This window comes from Phalacrocorax carbo, unplaced genomic scaffold (genome assembly GCF_963921805.1).
Source record: "Phalacrocorax carbo unplaced genomic scaffold, bPhaCar2.1 SCAFFOLD_130, whole genome shotgun sequence".
NCBI lineage: Eukaryota > Metazoa > Chordata > Aves > Suliformes > Phalacrocoracidae > Phalacrocorax > Phalacrocorax carbo.
In genome coordinates, this window is record NW_026990474.1 from 126,262 (window position 1) to 138,569 (window position 12,308).

At 48.4% G+C, this 12,308-nt stretch overlaps 1 protein-coding gene across 2 annotated transcripts in view; it reads left to right on the forward strand.

Annotated features, from left to right (window-relative positions):
• Positions 1-11,241, forward strand: part of LOC135311250 (small integral membrane protein 15-like) — a 69,383-nt gene extending 58,142 nt beyond the window's left edge. Inside the window, exons 1-3 of one of the 2 annotated variants that reach the window (XM_064440379.1) lie at positions 7,753-8,107; positions 10,157-10,656; positions 10,701-11,241. In XM_064440379.1, the coding sequence (XP_064296449.1) occupies positions 10,184-10,408 (225 nt within the window). In that variant the 5' untranslated portion in view covers positions 7,753-8,107; positions 10,157-10,183 and the 3' untranslated portion in view covers positions 10,409-10,656; positions 10,701-11,241. Of the gene's footprint in view, positions 1-7,752; positions 8,108-10,156; positions 10,657-10,700 lie in introns of those variants that run through there. The other variant, XM_064440378.1, reaches the window with a different exon arrangement.
• Positions 11,242-12,308: the final 1,067 nt, after the last annotated feature.

Sequence of the window (12,308 nt, forward strand, 5' to 3'; positions counted from 1 at the left end):
TAGTCTACTAGTTTTTCAGGATTCTGCACCTGTTCGGGGGTGAAACCCCAAATCACTGGGGGTGCCCACTGCCCTAGGTATTTGCCCATGCTATCCCACATGCCCTGCCACTCATAACTATCAAGCCTTGGGGCAGATTTCTGGGTGATATTCTTAAGTTGCTTAGTCAAAACCAAAACAACATGCCCAAAAACTAACATTAAGTGCACCTTAACCACCCAGGATGTTCAAGATACAAAAAGGTTGTTGTAATAGAGGCACAGACATCATAGAACAAAGTTGCAAAGGTACTATTCCGTATTTCCTCCATATAAAATCTCTCAGAGGAGGAGGTATAATTGCTAATTGCCTCAACAAGGTGGTATCCAAAGTACAGTAATGGTTTCAGCAAAAACCCCAAATACCAGATTGTAGGGGAATAGACAGGGATCGGCGACCGGAAGATTACGGGATGTGACGGAAAGATAGACTCCTCCCCATAGGAGTGGCAGGAACAGGAACCGCAAGAGCTATATAAGCGTGTGACGCAGCCAAATAAATGGACATTTTGTATCCATCATATTGATGTCTGTGCATCACTGTCCCCAGGGCGGGTAGAGCCCTGTGTCCCGGAGGTATGCGGCCCAAGATAAGTTCTCCCGCAGAAGCGTACAGCTACAAGTGGTGACCCCGACGTGATTAGCGGGGAGGCTTGGCAGGTTCGCCGGGGGAAAAGAGAGCTTGGGGCACGCAGGGGCGGGACGGGGAGCCGCAGGTCGGCGGGCGCGCCATGGATTCAGTCGTAAAGGTACTGAAGGGATTGGGGAAGGAATATGGTACTTCGGTATCGAAGACGCCTACCTCAAAGGCCATCCAATGGATGATTACGCAGGGGCTCATACGAAGTCCCGCAGACATATTTGATAAGTATAAGTGGGTGAGGATTAAAGAGGAGTTAGCCGAAAGGGCTATGATGGGAAAACCCCAGTACATACAGGTCTGGGGAAAAATACACGGATTACTATTGAAAGCTCGGGATGATCAGGAGACGTGGCGGCAGGCGCGGCGGTGCCTGCACGGTGTTACGGGCGACAGCAGCCCGGAAAGAGACCCAGGAGGGGCGGTGGGGACGCAGACAGGGGCAAGCATCGCGGGGGATGGGAAAGAAGGGGAGAGTTCGGACGGAGTAGCCTGGCCAGCGACTCAGTCTGAGGCTCCCAAGGAGGTGGATCGGGAAGCGGCGGTGTTCCCTGTTGAGCCAGCAGGGCCTTTAGAGTCGTCCCCCCCCGCATACCCCTGGGATGATTTGGTACGGGCGCGGGAGGCCGCGCGCGGGGAGGGTGACGTGGCAGCGGACGCAGCGGGAGTGACGAAGCGGAAGGAGGAAGATGACCGGCGCCGGAAGCAGCGCCGGCAGCGGCACAGCCCTCTGCCCGACCCTCGAGACTGGCTCCCGGGGCAACCCTTGAGATGGGAGTCGGACGAGGAGGGGGATTGGGGTGCCTGGAGGGGAGGACAGGGGGAGTATAGAACAACTTCGAGTAGCAGCGAATCAGAAATTGGGGGAGAAACTGATGCCCATATGTGGGAAGAGAGACCAGCTTGCCTGCGGCGCGCAAAAAAGAGGCACAAAACAGCAGGGACTCGGAGGACCAATCAGAAGGAGGGAGGAGAGGGACCGTCAAAAGGGGAGGTCCGGGGCGCTGCAGCTCCGGAGGGGTCTCCGGAAGAAGTGCTGCGGCAGCTGCGACAGGTTATGCGCGCACTAGGGGAAGTAGCTCGGCAGCAGACAGGACTTTTAACGAAGGGTGCACCCCAGCGACAGTCAGTTGAGTTACCTAACTGGCGGCTGATAGCTAGAGATTGTAGCCTCGATGGAGTAAGGATAGAGATGCCCGGGATCTTCCCTGTCCGATTAGCTCCAGGAGGAGGAGTGGAGTGGACGCCGATAGATGCCAAACTAGTGCGAACTTTATGGCGAGAAATTAGAGAAAAGGGGCTGAAAGACGAAGGAGTAGGATTGCTGCTGGACGCTGCGCATGCAGCGCCATTAACCCCCTCTGATGCTAAGCAGTTGGCGAAAGCAATATTAGCTCCCACAATGTACATACTTTGGAAGGAGGCAATGCACAGTGCTTGTTATGCCCTTGTACAGCAAGCGGCGGCAATTCCGAGCCACCCGCTGCGGGGGACCACCCTTGACCGGCTCATTGGCAGAAGTCACGGACTGGAAACCCCGCAGTTGCAAGCAGCAGAATTAAGGGGCAGGGAGCTACAAGCGGTAACAGAGAGTTCCCGCAAAGCGTATAGTGAAGTGGGCAGGTATGAGAAAAAAGCAGAACCTTGGCAAAAGATACAGCAAGGTCTAGCAGAGCCATTTACAACGTTTTGTGATAGGTTGCAAAAGGCTATTATAGAATCAGAATTGCCACCAGCAGCCAAGGAGGCAGTCCTTATGGATTGCCTCCGAAATCAAGCAAATCCGCAAACACAAGATATCCTCCGCACCCTGGCGGTAGGGGCGCCATTGGGCCAAACCATCAGGCATGTCTTGCGCCAGGAGGCGTTGAACCAGCATGGCGGTGCGGGAGCGCACGTCTGCCAGAACACTGACTGTGGAAGTGAAGAAAGGGTGATGGTGCAAGCAGCCGGGGTGGGGCCGATATGTCACTTGTGTGGACGGCGAGGGCACTTTAAAGCTGGGTGCCCGCTAGCGGAAAGGGGAGGACGTAATGGAGGAGGAGCACGCCCAGTAGGGAGGTGCTGGGTGTGTGGGAAGCCAGGACACCTGGCAAGAGATTGTCCAACTACGAGGCCGGGAAACGGCCAAGGGAGGGCGAAGCGAGGGGGATTCGCGCCTCCTATGAGTCAAATGGCCCCCATCACAGTGCCAACGCCAGGAGCTTGGCCCACCGTAGCGAGCCAAGGGGGAGTGAACCGTCATGCAGGGGGGCAAGATTTGCAGGTTACAGCCCCCGCGTGGCCTTGGTCATAGGCTGTGACGAGAGACCCATGGCAGCAGTGATGATTACCCTGCAAGAACCGAGTTACCCGGCACGAATATGCCTGGGAATGTTAGTGGATACCGGGGCAGATGTCACCATAATGCCACTCAAACGGTGGCCACCAACTTGGCCCCTCGCCATGGGAAAACGTATAATAGGGGTAGGAGGAGAACAACAGATGAGAACAAGTACTTGCCCTGTGAAACTCGAAGTCATGGACGAGGACGCAGGGAAGCTCCTCACGGCCGTAGTGACCATACTAGTAGCAGATGGGGTAGCAAGCCCCTTGTTAGGGCGAGACGCCCTTGCCCAGATGGGGATCGGGTTGAAAAATTTATCATAAGGGCCACTGCCTCAGAGGGGCTTCATCAGCACAAGTTGGTGTGGAAAACCGAACAGCCCGTCTGGGTGGAGCAGTGGCCCCTGACAGCAGAGAAAACAGAGGCTGTAAGAGCTATAGTAAAACGAGAGCACGAAGCAGGGCACCTAGAGCCCTCGATGAGCCCGTGGAACACCCCTATATTTGCTATAAGAAAGAAAGATAAAACCCAATGGAGGATGCTGCATGATCTTAGAGCAGTAAATCAGCAGATGGAGGACATGGGGCCTCTCCAACCTGGCCTACCAGATCTGAGTGCTGTCCCAAGAGGATGGCAAGTCATTATTTTAGATATCAAAGACTGCTTCGTCAGCATTCCGCTACATCCAGATGATAGAAAGAGATTTGCCTTTACTCTGCCTGCGGTGAACCGCACAGAACCAGGTAGTAGATGGCAGTGGACAGTACTTCCGCAGGGGATGAAAAATTCTCCAGCGATCTGCCAAAGGTATGTGGCTTCTGCATTGCAGCAAGTAAGGCAGCAGTATCAGGAGAAAATCTACATGATCCACTACATGGATGACATCCTCATAGCTGCGCCCACCGAGGCGCTGTGTGAACAAGTCTTTTCAGACACCCAAAGGGGCCTTGCGGAACAGGGCCTCAAGATAGCTGAGGCAAAGGTACAGCGAGGACCAGTGTGTGGATTTCTGGGTGCTAGAATAGAAGGGGATTCCATACAAGCTCAGCCTATTAAACTTACACCTAAGGTTAAAAATTTACACGATGTCCAGAAGCTGGTAGGAGCACTGCAGTGGTTGCGGACATTCGTGCGCGTCACCGGTGAGGAGATGCAACCTTTCTATGCATTGCTGAAAGGGACCAACCCATGGGAGCCCAGGAGTTTAGACGCTGAGGCAGTCCAGCAGTTGCAGATGATAGAACGTCGAATGCAAAAGGAAGGAGTATGGCGGTGGGACCCCCAGGAGGAATTAATTGCAGGTTGGGTTCTGACCGCCTGTGGAGGGTTAGGATTGCTATATCAAATACGAGCAGGGGAAGAAAAACCACTGCGATGGGTATATCAGAAGGTTCCCAATGATGCATTCTCCACAAAAGTTAAGGTAGCCGGGGGAATGATTTGGCGGCTGCGAAGGGAAAGCAAGGTAATTTTTGGGAAAGAGCCAGATAAGCTGACAGTACCGTGGAATGGGGAGAAATGGCAGAAGGTGGTAGAGACTGAAGAGGATATACAATTGGCAGTATACTCATACCCAGGGAAAATAGTCACAGGCACGGTACAGAGGTGGGCCGAAACAGCCAAAGTGGTAGATTTGAGTGTGGATAGTAGAGTTTTGGATACCCCTCACCCAGGACCAACATATTTCACAGACGCTTCCTCAAAGACAAACAGAGCAGCGGTAGTGTGGAAAGAAGAAAATAGTTGGATGCGACAGACGTATGAGGAGCAGGGTAAAAGTGTGCAGTGGCTGGAGGCGAAAGCGCTAGAGATGGCCTGCGAAAGGATATAGATCGGCATATAAATGTGTGCACAGACTCCTTATATGTGTATAAGTTAGTCATGTCCATGAAACGGGAGGGTGTACCACACACGGAAATTGCCTTGATGCTAGAGATTGCTTTATCACAGCGAGGAGCAACGGTGACAGTAATTCACATTCGCAGTCATCAGACGGGGCCTGGACCACTGATTGAGGGGAATCGCATGGCTGATGAGGCAGCCGCGGGAGTCTGGACCTTGGCGGAGGCAAAGAAACTACATGAACAACTGCACCTGGGTGCTAAAGCCTTGGCAAAGGAGTGTGGCATCTCAATAAGAGCAGCAAGAGAAGTAGTAGCCACCTGTCCTTACTGTGAGCACTCGCCATTGTGGGAGGCAGGAGTCAACCCTCGAGGACTGGAAGCAAATGCAATCTGGCAGACTGACTTTACTGAATGTCCACAGTTGGCCCCCGGAAGGCACCTGGCAATTACAATTGATACATATAGTGGAGTCATCATGGCTACTCAACATCGGAAGCAGACCGCAACGCACTTGACTACGCATTGGACCACGGTGATGGCGTGGCTTGGAAAGCGTACTGAGATAAAAACAGATAATGGACCATGCTTTCGGGCTCGAAGTACCCAAGAATGGTGTAAAGCTTGGAATATTGTATTAAAACACGGCATTGCTTACAATAGCACAGGGCAGGCTATAGTAGAACGCGCTCATCGCACCTTGAAAGCAAAAATAATACAGCTTGGGGAGGGGTAGGGGTATAAGGGAACTATACCCATAGCAGCTCAGCAAACTATTTTAATGCGTGCATTATATTCGCTTAATCATTTTATACGCGGGCAGGAGCAAGTTACAGCAGTAGAGAAGCACTTTGGCAAAGCTCAAGCAGGCGAGCGCTATCCGCAGGTACGAGTAAGGTTCCCAGGCAGTGAGCAATGGGAGAGAGGATGGAAACTGAGATGCCTGGGGAGGGGCTACGCCGCGGTTGAGAATGAAGGGCGCATAGAATGGGTGCCTGCAAAGTGTGTGAAAGCAGAACTGTGCAAGGATGTGCAATGAATAATCCCTTTCTGAGTTGTCTCTTTGCAGGGTCTGCTGACATGGATCCTCATGCTAGCCGTACCATTGGGAAAAGAAATGAGCTCCTTGACAAGATCACAAGCAATATTGCAACGAGAGCGACACTGGGAAAGGGCGGCAAAAGAGAGATATAAACTGGAACTGGATAGTAATAATTGGGGGGATCTTGTTGTGTGTAGTAATCATGGTTACTTGTGGGCTACCATTGTTATGCTGTGTTATAAGACAAATCAAAGAGCGCCTGCGAGCGTTACATGAATATAGGCCTGACCGCAATATGTATCCGCTTATGCAAGTAGCTTTGTAGAATTTTAGTAGCATGGGGAGGGGGAGATGTAGGGGAATAGACAGGGATTGGCGACCGGAAGACTACGGGATGTGACGGAAAGATAGACTCCTCCCCATAGGAGTGGCAGGAACAGGAAGCGCAAGAGCTATATAAGCGTGTGACGCAGCCAAATAAACGGACATTTTGTATCCATCATATTGATGTCTGTGCATCATTGTCCCCAGGGCGGGTAGAGCCCTGTGTCCCGGAGGTATGCGGCCCAAGATAAGTTCTCCCGCAGAAGCGTACAGCTACACCAGATAAATCTGAAAACCAGTCTTTGTATAACAAATCTTGTAGGCAAAACATTACTAATCACAGCAGAACACAGCAGACAAAACAAACCAACACCAATCTTTAACACCAACTGCAAAAAGGACAACATGGTGCTGTGACCAGCAGCTGTTATTATCTCCAACCCTTGAGCCCCACGTTGGGTGCCAAAAAGACTGTCGTGGTTTAGCGGCAGCTCAGCCCCACACAGTCGCTCGCTCACTCCCCCACCGGTAGATGGGGGAGAGAATCAGAAGGGTAACGCTCATGGGTTGGGATAAGAACAGTTTAATAATTAAAATTAAAAGAAACAACAACAGAAATGCAATGTAAAGGAGAACAACGAGAGGCGCAAAACCCGGGGGAGGGGGGAAGGGAGGGGAGAGGGGGAACGAACTGCCGAAACAAACCGCACGCGCCGCAGCCCCTCGCCGCCCACCAAGCCGACGCCACGCTGCCCCCGAGCCGCAAACTGCCCCCCCTTCATATACTGGTCATGGTGTCACATGGTATGGAATGAACCTGCCATTGGCCAGTCGGGGTCAGCTGCCCCCACCATGGCCCTGACCCTCCCAGCCACCCCCCCGCCACGCGGCAGAGTGTGGGAAGCTGGAAAGGTAGCCGACCCCCACAGTGAGGAGAATTAACCCCTTCTCAGCCAAAACCAGCACAGTTGGCTACACAGCATGCAAAAACATCTTATAATGATTCTAGTAAATACAACACCTCAGAACCAATATCTAAGCTCTAATAAATTTAGATTGTTATATTTTGCTCATGTTTGCAAATTACAGATCAAACAGGGACCCCATAACCTCCCTAAAAGTTTTAATGCTTATGTAAATGGCTAGCACATTAGAGAGATGCTATTTTTAAAAGATGTTACAAGAGCCTGATCGCTAGAGACAGTTTTTGAATGAGAATGCACGTCTATAATAAAAAATTGTACATAGCACAAAATTGCATTCACCGTATTCAGTCTAAAGCATTTTAGACTAGTTAGACCTCTTGTCAATGTCTCTTTCCTTTGACAAAACATATTTCTTATTTGCCTGTCTGCTGCCCTTTGAATAACACACCCGCTCAACCCTCACCCAAGTCTGTGTATATGTGTGGGGCGGTGCCCCGCCCCCGAAGACACGTGAGGCGGACGGCCTCGAAGGAGGGAGGTTAGGCGTCCGGGACTGCCTTAGCTAATCGCGGGGAGGGGCTAGAGCTTTCTCTTTCTTCAGTACCCGGGCGGAGCGGGTGCCTTCTTCCTGTTTCCGCTCGGCAGGCTGGCGCTCTCCAGGGCAGCGGCACTGTGGGGTGTACGAGGAAGATGGTGGCGTGGCCGGTGGGAGGGAAGTGAGGGGAGGCGGGACGGCCTGGCCTGCTCCGAGCCCCGGCGATACCTTCCCACCGCTGCCCCTCGTCGCCCCCGTCTCTCTCCCGAGCAGCGCTCTCTGCTGGGCGAAGGCGAGCGCTGCCGGGGACGCGCTGCACAGGGCGCCTTTCTCTCGTGGCCTGTGTCTTATCTCCGCAGCGACCTCGGCGCCACCCTTCCGTCGATTGACGCGCCCGGAGGATGCTAGAAGCAGCGTTGTGCTCCCCTGCCACAGGTGGGGGCAGGGTGGTTGTAGCCACTGTGCGGCCGTTCAGAGGGCGGTGGGGCGCGCGGCTTTTTTTTTTTGGTTTGTTCTGTGGTTGTGTTTTTTGATTTGTTTTGTGGTTGTGTCGTGGTTCAGCCTCACTCGGCAACTAAACACCACGCAGCCGCTTGCTCACTCCCCCCACCCCTGTGGGATGGGGGAGAGAATCGGAAGAGCAAAAGAATTTGTGGGTTGAGATAAACACAGTTTAATAATTACAATAAACATAATAATTATAATGATTATTATAATAATTACAATAATGATAATATAATAAAAAAGAAAAGGGAAAAAGAACAGAAGCACAAACAATGCAACCTCTCACCACCTGCCGACCGATGCTTCCCATCCCTGAGCTGCGATTGCTGCCTCCCTCCCCTGGCCAGCTCCCCCTAGTTAACATACTGGGCATGACATTACATGATATGGAATATCCCTTTGGTCAGTTTGAATCCGCTCTCTTAGCTGTGCCCCCTCCCCTCCTGGCTTCTTGTGCACCCGGCAGAGCATGGGAAGCTAGGAAAGTCCTTGACTAGTACAAGCACTACCCAGCAACAACTGAAACATCTGTGTGTTATCTCAACATTGTTTTCATACTAAGTCCAAACCATGGCACTATGCCGGCTACAGTGAAGAAAATTAACTCTATTCCAGCTAAAACCATGACAGATTGGTTTTCATAGAATCATTAAGGTTGGAAAAGACCCTTAAGATCATCAAGTCCAACCGCTAACCTATCACTGCCAAGTCCACCACTAAACCATATCCTCAAGCACCACGTTTACCCTTCTTCTGAATACCTCCAGGGTTGGAGACTCCACCACCTCCCTGGGCAGCCTGTTCCAATGTTTGACAACCCTTTCAGTGAAGAAGTTTTCCCTAATATCCAACCTAAACTTCCCCTGATGCAGCTTGAGGCCATTTCCTCTCGTCCTATCGCTTGTTACTAGGGAGAAGAGTCCGACCCCCTCCTCGCTACAGCCTCCTTTCATGTAGTTGTAGAGAGCGAGAAGGTCTCCCCTCAGCCTCCTCTTCTCCACACTAAACAACCCCAGCTCCCTCAGCTGCTCCTCATAAGACTTGTTCTCTAGACCCTTCACCAACTTCATTGCTCTTCTCTGGACATGCTCCAGCACCTCAATGTCCTTCTTGTAGTGAGGGGCCCAAAACTGAACACAGTATTTGAGGTGCGGCCTCACCAGTGCCGAGTACAGGGGCACTATCACCTCTTTGCTCCTGCTGGCCACACTATTCCTGATACAAGCCAGGATGCCATTGGCCGCCTTGGCCACCTGAGCACACTGCCGGCTCATGTTCAGTTTTGTTTTGTGGTTGTTTGGGTTTTTTTTTGTTTTGTGGTTGTTTTTTTTTGGGCAGGGGGAAGGAGTGGTGTTGGGTGGTGGGGCAAGCATAACTACTGCATTGGGAGGAGTTTGGGAGGGAGTCATAAAGGTGTCCTGGGTGAAGGACCTCCTAAGCTCACCTGGGTGCTTGTAGGTGACTGACCTGAGGCATTCTGGTGGCCTCTACATGTGTGCCGATGTACGGGCTCACCCATGCTGGCACTTTAGTGCTCGCTTCAGACAGTTTTTACATTGTTTTTGATTTAGCGACTTATTCTGGCTAGTTTAATATTTAAAGCACCGGCTTTTTCCTCTCCTCAGTAAAACCTATAGAAAGATAAATCAACTGTGCGCTTTTTTTCCCCTCCTTTTCCAAAGAAGCAGGTACATCACTTCCCCCCCCCCCCCCATATAGTAATTTTTCTTGGTAGTATCTGAAGCTCTGTTGGATGAAACCGTACTTTAAGATAGGGTCAACACTTTGTTTGTATTGCACTCAGTTTAACATACTATGCGCTACTTTTAACTAGGAAAAATTAGCTTGGTTTTTAATAATGAAAGACGGTGACGTTAAAATAGTAAATTTTTTTTTTTTGCTTTAAATTTACTTATTTTTATGCTTGAAACTTACTTTTTTTTACGCATACTCAGAATTTTTTTTCTTATTATTCCATAGGGTTTCCCCAAGAGAAAAACAGAAAAGATGTTTCATATTAAAGCTTGGGCTGAATACATCGTGGAGTGGGCTGCAAAGGACCTTTACGGCTTTCTTACTTCAGTGATCTTTGCCCTTACACCATTGTTCGTAATTAGTGCAGCACTTTCATGGAAGCTTGCAAATATGATTGAAGCCGGGGAGCGAGAGCAAAAGAAGAAACAGAAATGCCAAGAGAATATTGCAGAAGCCAAACAAACAAAGAAGGATTAAATGGTCAAAAAAAAGGCCTGCCTTGTGCAAAGAATCCACTTCTTTATGAAGCACTGTTTTACATTTTGTTTTGTAATGTTCTTTTGATACTTGACCCTGTTATTTCTTGAAGTATGAAATTTAGTCCTTTTAATATATATTTTTTTTTCTGCTGAGATGATTTGTGTTAAAGTTTGTTCAAAAGACACTTGTTATAGCCATTAAATCGACTACTTGTCTTCTAGTGCAGGTTACTTTTCAAAATTTGCGTGTTAAGATAAAAAATTAATCTGTTGGGTGGCACTGGGGGTAGATTTTTTTTTTCCTTAGCTGAGCTATGACTTCAGTATCTTGATTGTCAAATTATGGGGAAAATGGGAATGACTTGCTATTGTCCCTAAATCAGGGTTCTTTACCCTGATGTGTCATACCCATGGTGTACAAAATGCTGATTGACACACTGAGTCGAGATATTTATCTTTATTGCCAGTCTGCAGAGTGGTTGTATCGTTTGTGTTTCTGCTTTTTTCCCTTTTTCCCTTTTCCTTTTTATTATATTATCATTATTGTTATTACTGTAATAATCATTATCATTATCTTATTTTAATTATTAAACTGTTCTTATCTCAATCCACAAGTTTTGTTGTTTGTGTTTTTTTATTATTTTGCTCTTCCAATTCTCTCCCCCATCCTTTTTAGTTGCCAACTGAGGCTGAACCAGGACTTTTTTTTTTTTTTTCTTGGAAAACTAATGAATATGTATGTAAAAGTTGTATAAGTTATGCAGCTAACCCTGTGCGGGCATGCACATTAGGAGAAGTGTTCCCCTGTGCATCTAGTGCTGCAATAAAGAATACCTGCTTAATAGTTGTTCAGAGTATTGAGTCCTGATTTCGGCTTTTCATGGCATCAATGTTGATCTTGAAAAAAGCATGAGGAATGATTGTCATTAGTCAACACAGAAAAAAATATTGAAATGATTTATTCAGAATCTTCTATACAATCCACGCCAGAACAAACGATTTTCGTGTTCAAAGTATCTGCACGCATCCATTTTATACATTAAATTCATGCCACTAACATGTACACTGAAATCAGGGTTCCTGTGCTCAAGCTAAAGAAAATGTGATTCAGGAACCTTGTGTCAATTGGCATGTTAGAAAAACTGGCTCAAATAGATGAGTTTTCTTAGCATAAATATCTTGTGCTTTGATACTGGTAAGTTTGTTCTGTGGAAGTACCTCATGGGCACTGAGTCCTTCCTGTTTCTACTACTATCACCAGCAAATACTTCATTTTCAATTCTGACTAGAAGATATTTTTTTATTAACATTGTGATTGTATTTCAAATACTATTGGCTCAATTATCATAGCTGCTGCAGTTTGAAGCACTTATGAGACTGAAGTTTCCCTGCCATTACAGGCATTTAAATAAGAGTTCCAAATTTGAATAGGATAATAACTTGGTTAAAAATGTAAATTTTAATGAAAATACTGCATGTATATTTATAGAAGGAATTATCCTTAAAACACACTAGAAATGTACAGGATCTTTGTAACTAATCTTCTAAATTTGGCTTCAGTTTATCTGCATGGCTCACTACAATTAAATACAGTGAGTGTTAAAAAGGTTCCTCCCCAGACACCCTCCTGGTTCCGCAGGGCTTCCTATCACCTGCTGAACAGCAGTAGAGAAGCCGACATTTGCTGGGCTCTTCTACCCATGACAAGTAGTCTGTAAATCTGCATAGCACCACAGGCTCTTCCAACTCACCTGCACACAGCTACATTTTCATTTTGAGTTTTGTTGCTATCCAACCCTTTACTGTTTGATATGCTGTATACAGTGACTAGGAGCTAAAACTCTTTTTTCTTTTTATTTTCTTTTTTAAATTACTGTTGAGAATCGTTAGGATTAATA